Raw genomic sequence first — 22231 nt, 5'->3', positions numbered from 1 at the left:
CTGTGCTTTTGCTATTGGAGGGTGGTGAGGGCCAGTCTCAACCACATGTCCCATCCTCACCATATTCTCATTTAAATACCTGGGGGTAAATGTTACTTCCAATCTGCTTCATTATTGTCACCTTAACATACACCCCTTATTGTCCAGATTTAGGGATAGGGTCAATACTTGGAGTAAGTTACAGCTGTCAGTAGCCGGTAGAACCAAATTATTCAAGATGATTCTAATGCCCCAAGTGCTCTATCCATTGCAAAATTTGCCCATGGTGATTTCTTTGAAAACATTCAGAATAGTTAATATGATTTTCAGATCCCTGATTTGAAATAATCAAGTACCTAGAATTAAATAAGAGCAACTATAGAACCCTAAGGATCATGGAGGCTCGGCACTACCTAATCCCTGGATATATTATATGGCGACTCAGGTACAGCACCCTGTGGGGATGTTTTCTGCACCTTCCACTAGCCCTTCTGTTGTGCCATCCTCAGTGGCTTGCCTTATGTTGCATTGTACTGGCGCGGACTCCATCCCAGAGGGCATGGAAGTGGATTTATTTGCCAAACCACATAGACAGTTTCCTACATATAATCTCTTACATAAAATCTGGTGGAAATCAAGGCAGCTACAGCAGGTGGAGGGGTTTACTGCATATAGCCCATTCTGGGATAACCGATCTTATAAGGAATTGGGCAAACTGACCCAGGGTGATCGATGGAAGGGGTTTGGGGTGACTTATTTGACTCATATTTTTCAGAATGGGACTCTGCTACCTTTCAGAATGGGACTCTGCCATTCCGGAGAAGTTCTCCCTTCCCTCGCATATGAAGTTCTACTACCTTCAATTACAGCATGCCATTAGGGCCCAGGGAATGGGGGCTGTGTGGACCCTATAGTCAACCTCTATCTTGCATTTAATTTCCTCGGTCACTCATGCTAAGGGTCTTATTTCCCAGTGTTAAAGTATGTTGCTGAGAAAGATTTGGATCGCTACCCCTCCAAGGCCCAAAGGCAATGGGAGGAAGACTTGGGTCAACTGTCTGGGGACCAATGGGAAGAAGCTTTGCAGGCGGTGGTTACTAGCTCCCTAATCTCTTCACAAAAACTATCTCAGCTCTATATAATCTTAAGATCCCATGACACTCTCGCTTGCCTTCACAGCATGGGTGTACTGGCTGACCCTTTTTGCTATCGATGCAAATGGGACAGGGGTGATCTTATTCCTCTGCTGGTGTCCCAAATTACACTGCTACTGGTTGACAGTTATGGGTACCTTTTAATAGGGTGTTCCAAACGCGGGTACCCTTGGAGCCAAAGTGTGGTCTACTGGGCATCCTGAGTGATAACATTCCTGGAGGAACCCACAAGGGTGGCATTTATTCGTGCCCTCTTCCAGGCTCGGAAGGTGATCCTTCTACTCCGGAAGTCATCTGATCCCCCTTCACATCGGCTATGGGTAGCACATATGGGAAACACCCTACTATTTGAAAAGTATGTATATCAACATAGGGGATGTCTTGGAAAATTTGAAAGACTATGGGCACCTTGGTTGGCTACCCCGGGTCTCAGTCCTCGTAAACTTGTACAGGCATGGCTTTTGCAGTGTTCTGGTCAACCCAACATGATCCCTATATGTTCCTTAACATGCCTAGAAGCTGGTTATTTTGATCTGACTAAACGGTTATACCCAGTTTACACTCAATTGCGAGCTGGAAGGTGTTTTTATTGTACTTCTTGATAAAATATTGACTTTTGGCTTTTTTTTTGGTTTTTATTTTCTTTCTGTCAATGCCAGATGTAATGCTGGGTGGAAAGTGTTGTATCTTTCCCTTGCAATGTTTTGTACCAATCTGTAATGCTTCCAGACTGTATTTGTTTGTACTGAACCTTGTCTTTTTTATATGCTATAAATAACCTGTTTAAAATAAAATAAAATAGACAGTAGCAGGACAGTGCATTGGACCACCAACCTCAGAGCTTACAGTCTAACGTCTCCAGCAACATTCAGAAAAACTCAGATCAGCTTCACTGGAATTTATGTAAAACACATATTAGTAAGGAGCAAGCTCACACAAGGCTAGAAAAAAATATATAAACTCCATGTAACTTTGCAGGAATCAAATCCAAGACTCACACACACTTAACGCCAGGACCTGCTCCATGGAGCTAGCATGTGTTGTGTTGGGAAAAAACCCAGGACCAAAACCTGCTCCATGCAACTAATATCCTTGGTGATAATACAACTTGGGACCCATACATGTGCAGATACTATTCATTATAGAACTTAAATGCAGGATCTATACATACCCTTTGCAGCTAATATATTTTATGGGAATCTGCCCCAGGACCCATAAATACTCCATGCGGCTATCATCCTTGGTGGGAATCAGCCTTGAGACCCAGACAAACTCCATGCAGCTACTTTAGTATCCTCGGTTGGAAGCATCAATCCCAGGACCCATACATTCCCCATGCAGCCAGCAATCGTATACAGTTTGGTTGTAAATCCAAATGTGAAATCATGAAATAAAGGCTTTTCCTGTAGTCAACTTGAAGAGATTCCCGTGTCAAAAAAAAAAAAAAAAAGATATATGCTGCATATGTTTATATATATAATTTTTAGAGGTTTTTGTTAATCACTTGAATATCTGGTTCAAAGAAAAAAAAAAAAAAATATATATATATATATATATATATATATATATACACAATGCCTTGCGAAAGTATTCGGCCCCCTTGAACTTTGCGACCTTTTGCCACATTTCAGGCTTCAAACATAAAGATATAAAACTGTAATTTTTTGTGAAGAATCAACAACAAGTGGGACACAATCATGAAGTGGAACGAAATTTATTGGATATTTCAAACTTTTTTAACAAATAAAAAACTGAAAAATTGGGCGTTATTCAGCCCCTTTACTTTCAGTGCAGCAAACTCTCTCCAGAAGTTCAGTGAGGATCTCTGAATGATCCAATGTTGACCTAAATGACTAATGATGATAAATAGAATCCACCTGTGTGTAATCAAGTCTCCGTATAAATGCACCTGCACTGTGATAGTCTCAGAGGTCCATTTAAAGTGCAGAGAGCATCATGAAGAACAAGGAACACACCAGGCAGGTCCGAGATACTGTTGTGGAGAAGTTTAAAGCCGGATTTGGATACAAAAAGATTTCCCAAGCTTTAAACATCCCAAGGAGCACTGTGCAAGCGATAATATTGAAATGGAAGGAGTATCAGAACACTGCAAATCTACGAAGACCTGGCCGACCCTCTAAACTTTCAGCTCATACAAGGAGAAGACTGATCAGAGATGCAGCCAAGAGGCCCATGTGGCAAAAGTTCAAGGGGGCCGAATACTTTCGCAAGGCACTATATATATATATATATATATATATATATATATATATACACACACACACACACACACAGCACTTCCCTTTTTTAACATTTTGTTATGTTACAGCCTTATTCCCGAATGGATTAAATTCATTAATTTCCTCAAAATTCTACAAACATTACTCCATACTGACAATGTGAAAGAAGTTTGTTTGAAATCTTTGCAAATTTATTAAAAATATAAAAAACGAAAAAAATACGATGTACAGAAGGATTCACTCAATATTTTTCTCAATACTTTGTTGAAGCACTTTTGGCACCAATTACAGCCTCATGTTTTTTTTAGTATGATGTTACAAGCTTGGCACACCTATTTGTGGGCAGTTTCTCCCATTCTTCTTTGCAGGACCTCTCCAGCTCCATCAGGTTGGATGAGGAGCGTCATCAGTGCACAGCTATTTTCAGATCTCTCCAGAGATGTTCAATTGGGGTTCAACTCTGGGCTCTGACTGGGTCACTCGCAGACATTCACAGAGTTGTCCTGTAGTCACTCTTTTGTAATCTTGGCTGTGTGCTTAGGTTTGTTGTCCAGTTGGAAGATGAACCTTCGCCCCAGTCTGAGGTCCAGAGCACTCTGGAGCAGGTTTTCATAAAGGATGTCTCTGTACATTGCTACATTCCTCTTTCCCTCGATCCTGACTAGTCTCCCAGTTCCTGATGCTAAAAAACATCCCCACAGCATGATGCTGCCACCACCATGCTTCACTGTAGGGATGGTATTGGCCAGGTGATGAGCAGTGCCTGGTTTCCTCCAGACATGACACTTGCCATACAGGCCAAAGAGTTCAATCTTTGTTTCATCAGACCAAAAATGTTGTTTCTCATGCTCTGCGAGTTCTTCAGGTGCCTTTTGGCAAACTCCAGGCGGGCTGTCATGTGCCTTTTACTGAGGAGTGGCTTCTGTCTGGCCAGTCCACCATACAGGCCTTATTGGTGGAGTGCTGCAGAGATGGTTGTTCTTCTGGAAGGTTCTCCACTCTCCACAGAGAAACACTGGAGCTCTGTCAGAGTGACCATCGGGTTCTTGGTCACCTCACCGAATAAGGCCCTTCCCTCCCTATTGCTCAATTTGGCCGTGCAGCCCGCTCTAGTGAGAGTCCTGGTGGTTCCAAACTTCTTCCATTTACAGATGATGGAGGCCACTGTGCTCATTGGGACCTTCAATGCTGAATACATTTTTCTGTACCCTTCCCCAGATCTGTGCCTCCATACAATCCTGTCTCAGAGGTCTACAGACAATTCCTTGGATTTCATGGTTTGGTTTGTGCCCTGACATGCACTGTTAACCGTGGGACCTTACATAGACAGTAGTGTGCCTTTCCAAATCATGTCCAATCAACTGAATTTGCTGCAGGTGGACTCCAATCAAGTTGTAGAAACATCTCAAGGATAATCAGTTGAAACAGGATGCACCTGAGCTCAATTTTGAGTGTCATGGAAAAGAATACTTATGTAGATGCAATTTTTTTTCCGTTTTTTTATTTTTAATAAATTGCAAAGATGTCAAAAAAACTTCTTCCACGTTGTCATTATGGGGTGTTGTTTGTAGATCTTTGAGGAAAATAATGAATTTAATCCATTTTGGATTAAGGCTGTAACATAACAAAATGTGTGAAGAGCTGTGAATACTTTCCGGATGCACTGTATACATAAATATATGTATATATATTGTGAGGGATTAGCTCGGTGGTAGGCGTATGGGTGACCCCTTTGGGGGTGCGTTTTCACAGAGATAGCCGATTAGAGGTTGAAAAACAAGACTGATTTATTCATGCAATTTACTTAACACAATTGCAAGCATCAAAACAGCCAAAATAAAATAAAAGACAAAATAAATCCTTGCCTCTGTGGGCGGCTACCTTCTCACAGCTGGAACCTACCTAAGAAGTCTTTCCAACCTACTGTTGGGCCGACACTGCTGATCCTACAGCAGACACTCAAATGTCCATTTGTTTGCTTTTCACACAGCACAAACATTGTCCATTGAACATGTCCCTTTGTTTTCTTTCACACAGCACATGTTCATTTATAACAGGATCCTTTACTCTTCAGATTCCTCACATTGAACACAGTTCATTTAACAGGTCCCTTTACTCTTCACACTCTTCACATGGAACACTTTGTCTTCTCACCTTTGAGACGTCTTCACTCGTGGTTACCCTCCTTAGCTTCACATCGCTGTAGGGGGTCTTCTCCCATGCTCACCAGCTTGTCGGGAGGCACACATCCGACTGTCCCCCTCTCCCAGCCCACACGGCGACAGGCGGCAGCAGTCCTTCTCCCATGCCCACACGGCGTCGGGAGGTACACGTATGTCTGTCCTCCTCTCCCAGCCTACACGGCGACAGGAGGCAGCACTCAATAGATTTTCTCTGGACAAATTATAGAGTCCTTGATCTCCTCATTCTGAACAGCTGAATGGTTTTCAACTTCCTGCTGGCTCTCTCTGCAGCCAACACCCTATAGTATCAGTGAACTTTCAAAGCAGGTGGGAATGTGTCTCCTCTCAGTGACTACATTCCCAGATTTACCTGACTTCCTGTCACATACCCCCCCCTCTTGTTTCAACCCTAGGGTTGGGACACATATTTCCAGGCACGCATGTGTCAGGCACTGCTGACTCACTGATAAGCCTCCTATTATCCTCAAGCTTCCGGATGAAACTGTTTTGTCATCTTCATTGACAGATTTCTCATAAATGCCACACAGTTTGTCTCTCATCTCATATACACATTCTTCAACTGCATTTTTGGCATCATTTTGCTCCTTCTCGTTTCTGTCATCTTCATTGACAGCTTTCTCATAAATGTCAGACAGCTTGTCTCTCATAACCGTCTGTCCAATCCACCATGGAGGACCGTGATCCATAGGCAACTCAATTGGGCTAGTCTTAATGTCTTCAACATTCTTAAGACGCCTCTCTCTGCAATCCATAAATGTTTTCCACAAAACTTTGAGAACCTTTGCTTCACTAAGCTTTGTTCCAAGTAGGGACTCTTGACATCCCTCTGTGACTTGAGTTGCCTCTCCATACATCTGTACACAATCATTGACTTTTTGTTGTAAAAGGGAATGATCTTCCTTCTTGAGCTTTGCTTGCTCTAAGATGCTGTGCAGAGGATTTTCCAATTGAGACAACAGGCTGTCACACATTTCTTCAAAGTGACCCCTGTTCCTTTTCCCAGAGATATCAATATCATTCACCAAACATTTCATATTCATAGGCAGATCGGAAGCATTTGCACTCATCAACTTCTTAAACTTTTCGCCCTCCTGAGCGAGTCGCAGTAAAGGCCTACTATTTGATTTGATATTCAGTTTATATTTCTTGCCAAACTCTTCACAGAAGTAGTCAACCAGAACATCATCAACTTTCCTTACACCAACATAGGGGTTAAAGGCAACAACACAGTTGAACCCAGCGATCTGGGTGGTATCCATTATAGACCTCCTCTCTGCATCAGTGAAGAAGCATGGAACTGCAACACATTCTTTTACAGGTTTCTTCAATGCACTTTCTGCTGAACTATTTGACCGCTCAAGGTCACCTAGTTCTTTTTCTCTATCTGAATTCCACATGGAATGCATCTCAAGATCACGATCAAACTTCTGCCACCCGTCTTTCACCAGTTCCATTTTGGAAACACTCCCTGAAAGGCACTTATTCATTTGCTTCACGTTTTCACCAACAGCCTTAGTTTTCCCCACTAGGTTTTCAGCCTGAACTGAGAAATCATCACATTTCTTACTCAGCTCCTTTGTTTGCTGAAGCTCTAATGATACATTTTCCAATGCTTGAAGTTTTTGAAGGAACGGTTTATTCCAAAGGGGTGATTCAAGCCACATGTCATCACATTTCTGAGGCTCACTCAGGACAGACCCCAAAACACTGATCCTTTTAAAAACTGCATCAGGCACACTATCCCCTCTTTGGGACAGATCCTCTGTTGCCTGGAATTCCTCTTCCAGTTCCTGCAACGGAATCTTCATCTCTTCTACTTGCTGTTCTAAGGCTCGCTTAGACTTTTCTAGCTCCTGAACTCTTTTCACAACATCATCCTTGGAGCTGACCAATTCTTCCATTTCTGTACGCAGCTGTTTGTTAACACTTTCTAGTTCAGCCTTACACTCTAGAGCTTCCTCCAAAGAGCGAGCCAAGAACAGGGCTTTGCTCTCGTTATCACGCACCTCCGTTTCTGCACGGGCGCGTTCTTCTGCATATTTTGCAGACACAGTCTTCTCTTCACCAAGCATCTGATCAAACTTCTTTTTCACATCTTCAACACACTGTAATGAACCAACGCTTTCTTCCATGCGTTTTTTCATATCCGCTATCTGAGCTTGCAATGTTGCGACTTGCTCTGATAGGTTTTTCTTTGCTTCCGCCTCCTTTTTTAATTGTTCCAGGAAGCCATTTTTCTCATCTTCCATTTGTTTGAGCTTTGTGCTAAAACTCAGCCTTTGACACCTCTCTTCCTGTAAGAGTTCCTGCGTGTCTTGCAGCTGCGATTCCAAGATAGAAAAATCTTCCGCAATTTCTCTAGATTTGCTGTCTGCTTGAGAAAGCTGATTTGTAACATTGTCCAACTCAACCTGCAGTCGGTTTGCCTTCTCTGACAGCTTAGCACACAATCGGTCACCTTCTGACACCTTGACTTGCGATTCCAGAAGCTGTGCCTCTACTTTTTCCCTCTTATGTTCACAATCTTCTTTTCCCTGCATAAGAGCCTTCACCTCATTGGCTAGCATCTGGGAATAAGAATGTAATTCTGCCACACAGGCTTCTTTCTCCTTTAACTGCTGCTGGACACGTTGGGCTTCCCCTTTCCAACTTTCACAGTCCGCACGCCATTCATTTACCACATTGCTTAAAGTAGTGAGCTCATACACAGTACTCAGTAATTTAGCCTCTCTTTCACTTTTCTCTTTGTCGTTGAGAGACAATGTCGCTTTCAGAGCAACATTCTGTTCCTGCGACTCCTGCAGGTCTATTTTTGTAACTTCCAAACACTGAAGACTTTTTTCCAGCTGATTACGCAACTCCAACATATCAGCCATACTTTGCTTCTGCAAAGTCTGAATTTCACTTTCCTTTTCCATGAGGATGGTATCTTTCTCCATTATAGTCTCTCTGCGTTTTTGCAACTCGACCAAAAGAAGAGCAGTGGATTCTTCCCACTGTAACACATGAGACTTGAGTAGTTCATTCATTTCCTGCAAGTTTCTATGCTCCATTTTAAGCAATTCCAAGGCTTGTTCCTTTTCTTCCATTTTCCGTTGCAAGGCATCCAACTCAGCCCTGCACACATACTCGGTTTCTTCCAAACCGATGGCCTCCATTGGCTGCTGGCGTCTCTGTTTCCAGCCTGCCATGCTCTCTTGGTGAGCCTTTTGCTGAGCTGCAAAGCTCCGCTGAAAATCCGCATTTGCCTGCTGTTGAGCTGCATTTGCTTGCTGTTGAGCTGCATTTGATATAATCAGATGTTTCAACATCTCCTCCATTTTGAGTTTACTTTTCATCTGAGCACACTGCGTCTCCATAGCAGTTTCATCAGTGTTGCTAGGGACAACAACCTTCCTCTTTAGTAGACTCTCTTTAGGCATGGATGGGGCTGGTTCAGACGGCAACATCCCCTCCATCCAAAGAATCCGGTCTCTCTCTTGCAGGATCTCTTTTCCTGCGCACACAGTTTGTGCAGTCACTTGCACCAGACACAACAAAGTTCATCAAAAAATTTTGAGACCGCTGTCTCTTTAAAACACTTTTTTTTTTTTTTTTTTTTCTGTCAGGATCTTCTCTCCTGCACACATAGATTGTGCAATCTCATGCACCAGATAAAGTTCATCAAACATATGCACTTCCTTGCAGGGATCTCTGCTTATGCCCACTGCATACCTCCACCATATGTGAGGGATTAGCTCGGTGGTAGGCGTATGGGTGACCCCTTTGGGGGTGCGTTTTCACAGAGATAGCCGATTAGAGGTTGAAAAACAAGACTGATTTATTCATGCAATTTACTTAACACAATTGCAAGCATCAAAACAGCCAAAATAAAATAAAAGACAAAATAAATCCTTGCCTCTGTGGGCGGCTACCTTCTCACAGCTGGAACCTACCTAAGAAGTCTTTCCAACCTACTGTTGGGCCGACACTGCTGATCCTACAGCAGACACTCAAATGTCCATTTGTTTGCTTTTCACACAGCACAAACATTGTCCATTGAACATGTCCCTTTGTTTTCTTTCACACAGCACATGTTCATTTATAACAGGATCCTTTACTCTTCAGATTCTTCACATTGAACACAGTTCATTTAACAGGTCCCTTTACTCTTCACACTCTTCACATGGAACACTTTGTCTTCTCACCTTTGAGACGTCTTCACTCGTGGTTACCCTCCTTAGCTTCACATCGCTGTAGGGGGTCTTCTCCCATGCTCACCAGCTTGTCGGGAGGCACACATCCGACTGTCCCCCTCTCCCAGCCCACACGGCGACAGGCGGCAGCAGTCCTTCTCCCATGCCCACACGGCGTCGGGAGGTACACGTATGTCTGTCCTCCTCTCCCAGCCTACACGGCGACAGGAGGCAGCACTCAATAGATTTTCTCTGGACAAATTATAGAGTCCTTGATCTCCTCATTCTGAACAGCTGAATGGTTTTCAACTTCCTGCTGGCTCTCTCTGCAGCCAACACCCTATAGTATCAGTGAACTTTCAAAGCAGGTGGGAATGTGTCTCCTCTCAGTGACTACATTCCCAGATTTACCTGACTTCCTGTCACAATATATATATATATATAAATATATATATGTGCCATATTTTTTTTTCCCTTTCAACCAGATATTCAAGTAATTAAAAAGGCTAGAAACTGTCAATTTGTGAATGCGTAAATGTAACTTAAAAAAGACCAATTTCAGGCATCAAGTGAAACTGATCAGTTAATGGTCAAGGCTTTCCAAGAAACTCTGCAAAGAGAAAATCCACTGAAAGCACTTTAATCAGATTTCTATGTAATCCGCTACAGCAGATTCCAGAGAAGCTCCTTGCAGTACGGCACTTCAAACCCAGCGCTGGACATTAGGCCACAAAGGTTAATTGAATTTCCCACTGAGTTTCCATGTAACCAGCAGCCATGGCCCGTCCCTGAAATTTAGGGGCATATATTTGAAGTAGAAAATGTGAACTTCACCAAATGTTCACTAGTGGGGAATCATACACTTTACATTAAAGCGGAGTTCCACCCAAAAGTGGAAGCTCTGATGATCTGCTCCCCCTCCCCCCCCCTCCAGTGCCACATTTGGCACGTTTCAAGGGGAGGGGGTAACGGGTACCAGTTTTTGACAAGTACCCTTCTCCACTTCCGGGAGACAGCACCGTGGCCCTGTTCCTTGGAATTTCAGCCCCCTTCATTCCTCCGCCGCTGGGCCAGTTAGAAAGCGCAGAGAGTGCTTCGCGCATGCGCAATAGGGAACTGGCTGTGAAACCGAAAGGCTTCGCTGCCGGGTTTCTATTGACGAATGGCGGCAGCAGCACCCGACAGCCGATCGGAAAATCGACTGGGGCACAGACATCGCAGGCTCCCTGGACAGGTAAGTATCCTAATATTAAAAGTCAGCAGCTACAGTATTTGTACAGTATTTGTAGCTGCTGACTTTTTTTTTCCAACAATGCTGACTTTTAATTGTTTTTTTCCCCAGACTGAACTCCTCTTTTTGACATATGGACCACCTGCTGTGAATTTCATATTCACTGCTTTATATTTATGCCCCTTACGGCAATGGTCCTCAACTCTGGTCCTCAGGGCCCACCAGGTTTGCAAGACAACTAAATTACATCACAGGTGATCTCATTTGCTGCTCAGTGATTGCAGTATTCTAGTCTGCATCTCCCCAAGGTAATACTTAAAATCTGGCCTGTTAGTGGGCCCTGAGGACCGGAGTTGAGGACCACTGCCTTACGGTATATCCTTTCACTTGAACCTATCCTTCCATCTAACTTTAAAGTGGTTGTAAACCCTTCCATATACCCAGAGAAGTGACTATCCTCAGGTGATACATAGAGGTGAAACAAATCCTCCTACATAAGTTGTACCTGTTTATCTAGCGCCATCTCCCCCTACAGCCATTAAAAGTGCAGAATTTACACAGGATCTCTCAAAAAGCAGGGGGCGGAGAGCTGAAGTTACAGCCTGTAGAGCTCAGTAAGGGGAGCTCTGAGAGCTGATTGGAGGGAAGAGACACACCCCTTCACACAGCACACAGGAATAAAGCTGAGGCTGTCAATCATCTGGAGGTCCCTCCTGACACCATTTTTCGCTTGGTGTCAGGAAAACTTGTCAGAAGTGATTCATGCTTATATCAATGGAAAGAGGCAGCGGACAGAAATTACACTTAGTGCTCTGAAATGAGGCAAGTACACACTATAGAGGGATTTGCTTAGTTCATATTTCACGTCTGAGGTTTACAACCACTTTAACACTTGGGGGTCTATTTAAAAAATATTTCCACTGCCATTGCCCTAATAGGTCTAATATGTTCCTTTCTTGTGATCATCGTCTCCATCTAGTGGCCGTAATGTGTATTTTTCTGATTGAGGGATTGCAGGAAAATACCATATTATGGCCATTATATGGAGCCGACCATCATTGGAAATGAACATATTAGACACATTGTGATAACTATTCATGATGGTTGAGCAATTCGCACAGCAAATTTTTTTGTCTAGCTCCATTCTTCACATAACAATTAACCTAATTAGGCCCGGGCAGTTTTAAAGTGGAAGTTCAGCCTAAAACTAAAATCTCTAAATCTACTTGAAGCCACAATCTAAGACTAACTTGTCTAGCCCCATTAAAATTGCTATATGTACCTTTTCTGAAGCTGCTGTGGTCCGGTTTCCAGTGTCGGAAGCTGTGTGTAGGAGACAGCCAACAACAGATGGGAAATGATTGGGAAGTGACGTCACCTATAGAGTTACTATTGGGCTTCCGTTGTCAGCTGCCTCTCCTGCACCCACCTACACAGAGAAGCGCTGACAGCTCAGCATGGGACTGGAGCGGCTTCAGAAAAGGTAAATATAGAGACATAGAGAGGCGTAACTAGAAGCTTCAGGACCCCGGTGCAAAAAACCATGAAGGGCCCCCCGGACCCCTGGTCGGGGCCCTTCCCTTCAAGCCTGGGGCTGTTCCCAATGATCCTGGGGCCCTTTACTCTCATTGTGGGGCCCTTTATTATGGTCGTGCAGCAGGACCCTTTCACAAGTTCTGCAGTGGGCCCCCTTTCTGCCATCTTGGGGCCTCCCCATGGTGGTGGAATGCCAGGGCCCGGTCACAACTGTGATCTTTGCTATCCTGGAAGTTCACCCACTGGTGTCAGTAGTTTTTATTTTTTGATATTTTAATCGTATTATTTTTTATCATTTTTTTTTTTTTTTTTTTTACAATGTCACTGACTATGACTATGTCCATTCTGAAAAGGAAGGAGCCGGTAAATTACATATTTACTGACCCCCTTCCTGGTTCTCTATTGTGACACATCCCCTGCAGCAACCGGCAGGAGAGGGAATGGGAGTACAGTGGGGGGGGGGGGGGAGACCAGAGGAGCACACAGTGGCCCAGAGACAGCAGAACACAAGTGAACTGGATAGGAGGAGTGGTGGGGACAGCATACAGAGGAACCAATCTCCTCCATTTCCTCCTGCAGCTACAGGAGAAAAAAGGAGGACAGTGATTTCTCTACATGCTGCCCCCGTCGCCCCTCCTATCCAGGTGTACAGGGGAGCCACATGGGCCCCCTGGAGCATTGGGCCCGGTTGCAATTGCAACCCCTGCAACCCCTGTAGTTACGCCCCTGTATAGAGATTTGTGCTCTACAGGGCTAGATATGGGAGTTTACTCCCACTTTGATAGTTGATATAACACTTAAAAAAGAAGGCAAGTTAAAAATAGCGCATGCGTGCAGACTTGCAAAATGATCCCTTGTTGGTTTTGCAGCTGCTGTGTAAGTACAGTGCAGGACCTGGGATCTCTATGATCTCTTGGTTTTAGTCCTGCAGGCTGCACAGCACAAAGGTTCCTGGCTTTCCACTCCTCCCTCTTAGTAGGTTATTATGCTCCTGAAGGAGTGGAGCAAATCAATGCCCAGAACAGTGTGGTCCCTCCCAGTTCTCTCTTCTTATTTGATTAACAGCTGCATTAAATAAAATAGGTAACAAGTGGCTGATAAAAGAGAAGAAGAGAGATAAAGAGCCTTGAAAAAGTATTCATACCTCTTACAATCTTCAACATTTTGTCATGTTACAACCAAAAACGTAAACGTAGTTTATTGGGTTTTTATGTGATAGACCGACACAAAGTGGCACATAATTGTGAAGTGGAAGGAAAATGTTAAATGGTTTTTCGACATTTTTTTTACAAATAAATATGTGAAAAGTCTGGCGTGCATTTGTATTTAGCCCCCTTCACTCTGATACCCCTAACTAAAATCTAGTGGAACCAATTACCTTCAGAAGTCCCCACCCCAATTGCCTTCAGAAGTCCCCACCCCAATTACCTTCAGAAGTCCCCACCCCAATTGCCTTCAGAAGTCCCCACCAGGGGAAGACAGTGTTTATCGCTAGCAGCTATAGCAACCGTTTGCAATAATCGCAAGCGGATCCGACAGGCTGGTTGTACCCAAATTGATCAATTCAGCTTGCCCATTAATGGTTCAAATTTCGGTCGGTTCATCAGAAAAAGATTCAAACCGTGTATGGCCTGCCTAACTCACCTCCCATTAAGGAATATACTGCAATTTGTAATATGGATGATAATAAAATTTGTAATATGGATGATAATAAAATATGAACAATATAAAGTGTAACATAGATTTACGGTGTGCACAATATTTAATTTGCCTTTTCAGAGTGGTTGCATAAAAAAATACTTTGGTTATGCTTTACCCTAACTCTTAAACTTAACACCACTTTAGTTTAAAAAAAAATAGCATATAAAATAGCTAAACAAGCAGTTTTGTAATTTAATGTTCACAAAATGACCCTATTTCCATCAGAAGCTGCTGTTATTTTCTTAAAATGCTCCAAATTAAAAGCAATACGACAATCTGGAGGTCTGTAGTCCATTGGTATACCAAATGCCCCAGAAATATAATTTCCTGATAGTGTGAACCCAAAGTTTCTCTCTGTTACGAGAAGCAGAGCCGACCTGGGCACAGAAGAACCTGTCCAACCTATCAGCTATCTATGTTCCCGTAGTCCAGAATGTGCAGGCGGACTTCCTCTCTCGAGTCTGTCTAGGCAACAATGAGTGGGCCCTCTACAAGGAAGTCTTTGAGTGGGTTCTGACCCTGGGGATCTCCACAGAGGTCTACCTCTTTGTGTCCCCATGCAACAACATACTGTCAAAGTATTACTCAAGGTTCTGAGATCCCCCGGCTTTCGGGGTGGACGCCCTCACGGACCAATGAAGGTTCTGCAGAGCCTACGCCTTGCCTCCAATTCCGGTGGTTCTCCAGTTCTTGCGAAGACTCAGGATGGAAGCAGCGGAGATAGTGGTGATAATCCCATTCTGGCCCAACAGGCGCTGGTTCCCTCTTCTGATGCTACTTAGTCTCCGGGATCCAATTCCTCTACCCCTCAGGCCGGATCTGTTGTCGCAGGGCACTACCCTACATCCATGCCTGGCTCATCTGCACCTGAAGGTCTGGTTTTTGAAAGGGGGAAGGCTGGAGGCTCTAGACTGGCCTGTTGCGGTCATCCCCACACTCTTGAACACTAGGAGGAAAAGCACTAAAAGGGTCTATAAGAGGATATGGTCTAAGTTTACGGACCATATGTCCACTAAAGCCAGTCCACGTGTCGCCCCTGTAGTCGTGTAGACATTCTGAGCTTCCTACAGTCGGGCATGGAACTGTCCCTGTCGGTCAGCTTACTCCGGGAACAGGTATTGGCTATATCAGCGTTCACAGACATATCATGGGCCAGACATATTCTCATCTGTCAGTTCAGGGGGCAGTGAGACTCAGGCCCCAGAGGAAATCAAGGTTCCGCAAATGGGACCTCCCACTGGTTCTCAATTTTCTCTTACAGCTTGGTCTAGATCCGCACAAGCCGCCCACTATAAACCTCCCCGTGTGGCTCAGGGTTAATTTTCAGTACCAAAAGCGGTAACCTCGAGCCACACTCGGGATTACCTCACAATGTTGCTAACCTTCCCTGCGATCCCCCGCCGTCCTCCCCGCCATCCTCCCTGGCGTTCCTGACAGTCTCTCCCCGCTCTGTGCACGGCCAATTGCTGACACTTGCCTTCCGGTTCCCTCCCTGCGAGCGTTGCCACGCAGGGGGGTGGAAACGGTGGCAAATTCAAAGCACAGGCAGGGCACTGGAAAAGTCACCAGGTGCAATCCTGTGGTGGAATGGCATGATACAGTGTAGTCCGCTAGGAACACAGCTTTGTATCATGTCATTTAGTGTATTTACATTTTTTAAATTGCCGGTGGGGTAGAACAACAGGGGAGGATGGCGGGGGATCGCAGGGGAAGGTGAGTTTTAAAATGTAAAACAACAGATTTCTGTGCAAAACAATGTACCGCTTTTAGCACAGAAATCTGGACATAATCATACCACCAGGGAGGTTAAGGAACTTACTCTCAAAATGGTCTTTCTGGTGGCCATCATATCAGCTAGGAGGGTCTCTGAGATTCGAGCTCTGGGCTCAAAAGAACCTTTTCTGACTTTCTTCCTGGACAGAATGGTCCTAATCTCTATGCTGGGGTCGAAGCCTAAGTTTACCTCTGTGTTTCATGAGAATCAGGAAATTATCCTGCCCACATTCAGATCAGGCAAGAGTTCTGTCATCCATCCACTTGATGTAGGAAATACCCTAAAGCAGTATCTAGAAGCCACGGTTCCTTTCCGCAGTCTGAATACCTATTTGTACCCTTCTGTGGAAAGAGTAAAGGGATGTGTGCAACATCAAGATCCATTGCTGTGGGGATCGTTCGGACCATACAGTGGGGTTGATGCCCCCAGAGGCGGTGACAGCACATTCGACTCGGAGCATCTCAACATCTTGGGCGGTTTTAAGACATGTTGCCCCTGAAGTAATCTGTAAGGCAGCCTCCTGATCTTCTATCAACATACTCCTGTCCCATTATTGTGTTGAACCGGCTGCTTTGTCTTCTGTTAATTTTGGCTCACAAGTCCTGTCAGTTAATGGGGTGTATTAAACTTTTTTTTGTTCAGCATCTGCCCACCCGAGAGTGCACGACAAGCTATTTCCCAAAACTTATGCTGCCATGGAGTCTGTCGGGAAAACTGAAAATTGTTATCATATTCTTACCGTAATTTGGCTTTCCTGATGGACTCCATCGCAGCAGGAGTCCCGTCCCAGTTCCTGAGAAGGCTTGTTATAGAACACAAATGCTGAACAGGAGTAAAGTTTTATGGGAGTGGGGTCCTATAGGGTAGTAATGGAGGTGGGGCTAAACCCAAAACGTATGCTGCCCTGGCGTCCATCAGGAAATGAAAATTACGTTAAGTATTTGATAACAATTTTCCGTTTTATTTTTGGTGAGATACTCCCTAAGGATTAACTACTTCTAAAAGGATGTCAACGCCGTAACTTTTATCATGAGAACACCAAGTTTTGCTCAGTTGGTTATAATGAAGGTTGACCCTCCCATTCATGAATATAGATTCTGAATATAGTAAAACATAAAGCTATTTCATCAGAACAAAAAAAGGTCAGAATCTGTTACAACTTTTTTTAAAACCTTGCAATACACAGATCACCCACAGAGGATTGTTTTTTCTTATTAAAAGTGGAGATACACTTTAACCCCCAACCCCAAGTTTAGCTAGGACTTAACACTAAAAAACGGAACTGTCAGCCTAAATCTCAGCCAAACTACTGGGCCAATACCTTACTCTGCTCCAATGAAGGAATCATAGCTCTGCCGCTCCACCCATGCGCAGTGGTTGGCTCCGTTTCTGGAATTTGTGCTGTGCAGCTTCCTCTTTTTCTGTTTGATGTATCACCAATCAGAAGTAATCTTCTAAAGTAGGTCTGACTGATGGCTGTATGATAGATCTTAAAGGCTCGGTGTATGAGAGACAACATTGAGCCCCCAGTAGGAGTGTCTGGAAACCTTTCTTCTGCATAACAACCTGTGAAGCAAAATGGATTCTAAAAACACCAGATTGCTGACAGAAGGGCGTTGGGTGAACTGGAGCGGCTTTGTCAGGATGGAATAGTGAGCAGGAAGGCAACGCAGTAAAGTGGTGGAGCTTCCAAGCTGGGCCCCCCTGTCCTTAGGGGCCCCGAAACAGATACCATCTCTGCTCTCCTTTGTACTTATTTCCTAACAAATATTATTGTAGATGTGTAAGTGATTGGGGATGGTAACTTGGATAGTGTGGTGACAGAACTTTCAAACTTTAGATGATTGTTTTTAAGGGGAAACCTGTGCATAAAGAATATCCCACCAACAAGTTATCTATTAATATGAAATCCTCCACAGGGAGTGCATTAAAGAACTCATCCTGTTGTTTTTCATCTCTTACAGTCACGCAACAGCCTTCAGCAAGGTGATGTGGATGGAGCCCTGAGACTGGGCCGAGTGGCCAAACTGCTGAGCATTGTGGCGCTGGTGGGTGGAATCCTGATTATCACTGTGTCCTGCATCATCAACTTCGGAGGTAAGTGACACAAAGAACATATTCTTGGCTAGAGAGATGACATGATGGGCAAGGAAAACATTTCACAACAGATAGATATATAGATTGGAGACAAATAGAACGATGATAGATAGATAGATAGATAGATAGATAGATAGATAGATAGATAGATAGATAGATAGATAGATAGATAGATAGATAGATAGATAGATAGATAGATAGATAGATAGATAGACAGACAGACAGACAGACAGATAGACAGATAGATAGATAGATAGATAGATAGATAGATAGATAGATAGATAGATAGATAGATAGATAGATAGATAGATAGATAGATAGATAGATAGAGCTACCCTTGTTGAGGCAGCCATTACTCACATATGAAAGAGACCAGAGGCCTCCTGGACGAGCCACCATTTGTAGCACTACCCCCAGTGGAATCATTTGCTTGGGTTCCTATGCCCTGCACAAGTGATGATCTGCCCCCTACCTGGACCCAAGTGACACCAACATACCTGGAATTTTTAGAATGGACTTTACTAAGAAGACAAAAGCCCTGAAAAAGGAAATAGGGTAGGATGAAAGTAATGAAAGCAATTAACAGTGTAGTCACAGGCAATTTCAAATCACAATACCATACACAGGAGAATAGCTTAACTGCATCCCGCCCGACCTAGAGTAATATGATGGCCTAGTTGGAGCGCTGTTATCATGGGTGGACGTTATATGTTGTCCTCTCAGGATCGGGTTGCGTGGCGGCTCAATCTGTCAACCGGTTGACACAGCGAATAATCGACCAGTGTAATCAACCAACCTATCACAGTAGATCACATAACAATTGTACACAATTAATGGTTTCCATTCATAGCCATTCACTGTGGACTAATGTGTTGACCTCTGTGATTGGTCACAGTGATCACATGGTACAGACAGGACCAGTCACAGTGCATCTGTACCATGTGATAGTTGTGGCCAATCACAGCTTCACAATAGTATACACTGAATGATGGATGTCCTTAAAAAAAAATTTCATTATGCATGGAATCAAACAGTTTCATAAATCAACCAATACTATTTGGGGAAAGCAGACTAATTTTGTGGAACCATCTAACAGAAGAGGTAGGGGAACTACCCATTATGATATGTCAGGTAGAGGGCAGTGGTTTTAACCCACTGGTACAGCAGCTTGAGGCCTTTCAGTGGTGATAACTTCTTCAGAACATGTCTCATTTGAATCCCTCATTGATTCCAAAGCAGACTAGATCCATCATCTAACCCTTTGCTGTCTGGGTTCTGAGGCTTCCCTTAGGTCCCCAGGGTGCTTCTTCTGGCTGTAACTCTATCTCTGTTGCAGTCTTCTTCTCCTGAACCAGACATTGATACATTATTACAGCATAGGGTACTCTCTAGTGAGGAATCATACCTTAAGGCAATTGGGGCTAGCAGTCATCTCAGCAGACTCATGTTGGTTCTCACCATCAAAAAACTTCTTCCAGACACTGGTGGCCAAAAATACATAATGGGGAGTGTGTCAAAGGTCCCTGGTTGTCCAGAACTAAGATGTCAAATGACAGGTTGATCTATAGGTAACCATCACAAATGTACTTTTCTGCTCTGTTACCTCGAATCTCTAAGGGCTTGTTCGTGCCATGTCCATTAGGATGTATACCACCATGATGCAAAGAAGCTCTAGGTCCTCCAACTTTCACAGAAGCAAATAATTTCAGATGCTTGTTGAGGAAGTTTTGAGTCAGCAACGTCACTTGGGCTCCTGAATCAAGGTGAGCTGTAAATTCCTTGTACCTGAATAGGCAACATAGACGAGGAACTTTGTAAGAAGCATTTCAAGGGGTAAGCCTGGCTGACTGAATTTGTATACTTATTTTATGGCATTTAAAGTGATGCTTCTGACAACGTATTGGAGATCGGTGGACATCTTTTGTCTGAACGATGAAGCTCAGTACCAAAAGTGGCATCTTCGATTGTCTCTTGGAGATGTCAGACAAAGCTCTACTCAACGGCTCCGGCCTCCCCCTTCTCCTATACCACACCATGACTTAAAAAAAGACTATTTGAAGTGATTTGATGACCATTTGGCTCTTCCACCTTTCTCTGCAACTTGCTTATGGTGGCCTATATATCCACATTTGTAGCAGATCACTGAACCTACTAACTTTTTGAAGGGTGCAACCTGTGACGTCTCCCCCCTCTGATTTTCTCACTGCTAGCAGGGTCACCATCTCCTTCACTTGAGATACTTGTGTCTTCAGCGCTGCTATCGGGGAATGAATGTCAGCTGCACTCCTTCATTTAACACCGACTAACAGGTCCTGTTCTTCACTCAACTTGGTAACAGTTACTGGATCCATGTTGACTACTTCACGTGTTGCCAGGGTCATCACTCTGAGAAAGGTGCCGGAAGGTGTCCTAGATGTGCACCCACTTGCTACTGGATTTTTTTGTTCCCTCTACCTTGTACCAGTGATGATGCTCTCTATACCTGGACCCAAGTAAAATTACACACCTGAAACTTTTAGATTGGTCTTTATTAACAAGGAAAAAGTCCTAAAAAATACATTGCCGCAGCATGGCAGCCATGTGAATGTCAGCAGCAAAACCCTCATCCCAGCTTCAACTGCTCGCATGATAGCACAGCCATGTGGCCTTCGCAACTCTCTAGCCCACAGCCCAGCTATATAGCCCAGCTCTGCAATGTACTTCAGTGAGGCTTAAAGGGGCCACAGGTGGGCTGAGCACTACAAATAGAGAGATGGATAAGATAGATAGATAGATAGATAGATAGATAGATAGATAGATAGATAGATAGATAGATAGATAGATAGATAGATAGATAGATAGATAGATAGATAGATAGATAGATAGATAGATAGATAGATAGATAGATAGATAGATAGATAGACAAGATAAGATAGACAGATACGTAGATGATTAGATAGATAGATAGATAGATAGATAGATAGATAGATAGATAGATAGATAGATAGATAGATAGATAGATAGATAGATAGATAGATAGATACATAGATAGATAGATAGATAGATACATAGATAGATAAGATAGGATAGACAGACAGACAGACAGACAGACAGACAGACAGACAGACAGACAGACAGACAGACAGACAGATAGATAGACAGACAGACAGACAGACAGACAGATAGATAGATAGATAGATAGATAGATAGATAGATAGATAGATAGATAGATAGATAGATAGATAGATAGATAGATAGATAGATAGATAGATAGACAAGATAAGATAGACAGATACGTAGATGATTAGATAGATAGATAGATAGATAGATAGATAGATAGATAGATAGATAGATAGATAGATAGATAGATAGATAGATAGATACAATAGATTAGATAGATTAGATAAATAGATTAGATAGATACATAGATAGATTAGATAGATAGATAGATAGATAGATAGACAGACAGACAGACAGACAGACAGACAGATAGATAGAGCTACTCTTGCCCAAGACACATAGATAGATGATAGATAGATAGTTAGATATACAATAGATAGATAGGTTGTATATAGATAGATAGAAAGAATGATACAGTAGGTAGATAAATAGATAGAGCTGGCTTTCTCTGAGTCTCGTTAGGCGGGTGAAAGCGCTCTCGCTGGGCGATGTCACGTCAGAGATCCAGTGGAGCGTGGAGGGATGTCGGCGGTTTTCGGGAGTCAGTGAAGTGTGACAGATATATAGACACACATAGGACCCGCTCTTTCTCTCTTGTCATATCTTTGCCAATTAGTCTCCATTTATTCTCTAGTAAAACCTCTGTTCTTAAATCTCTTTCCATCTCCTGTCAGCTGGCTGTGGGTTGGGTCACCTGTGCAGCACCTGTCACCTGCCAGCCAGGGGTCACCTGTGCAGCGCATGTCATCCCCCCACCCAGTTGCAGGTCACACACACACACACACACACACTCAGCCTTCTGGACAAGCCAAGCGGATGACTCAGACAGTGCTCAGAGCGGAGGCTGCCAGGTCCACCACAAACACACCCTAAATTATTCACTACTGGGCCTCCCCAACGGCTCAGTCCGTTATACCAGCCATCTCTTCTTCATTCATTTTTTATAGGGAAATGAGGTTACTAAATAAAAACCTGATACAA

The 22231-nt window shown here is 43.6% G+C and overlaps 1 protein-coding gene across 3 annotated transcripts in view; it reads left to right on the top strand.

Moving 5' to 3' along the window:
- The window catches only part of PRRT2 (proline rich transmembrane protein 2), a 77638-nt gene that overhangs the window by 25203 nt on the left and 30204 nt on the right, over positions 1–22231 (top strand). For all 3 annotated transcript variants that reach the window (XM_082261182.1, XM_082261180.1, XM_082261181.1), the window contains exon 3: positions 17959–18091. In XM_082261182.1, coding sequence (XP_082117308.1) covers positions 17959–18091 — 133 coding nt within the window. The remainder of the gene's footprint in view (positions 1–17958; positions 18092–22231) is intronic.

This window comes from Pelophylax lessonae (assembly GCF_965119305.1).
Source record: "Pelophylax lessonae genome assembly, chromosome: 6".
NCBI classification, from domain to species: domain Eukaryota; kingdom Metazoa; phylum Chordata; class Amphibia; order Anura; family Ranidae; genus Pelophylax; species Pelophylax lessonae.
This window is presented reverse-complemented; position numbering and strand designations above follow the sequence as displayed.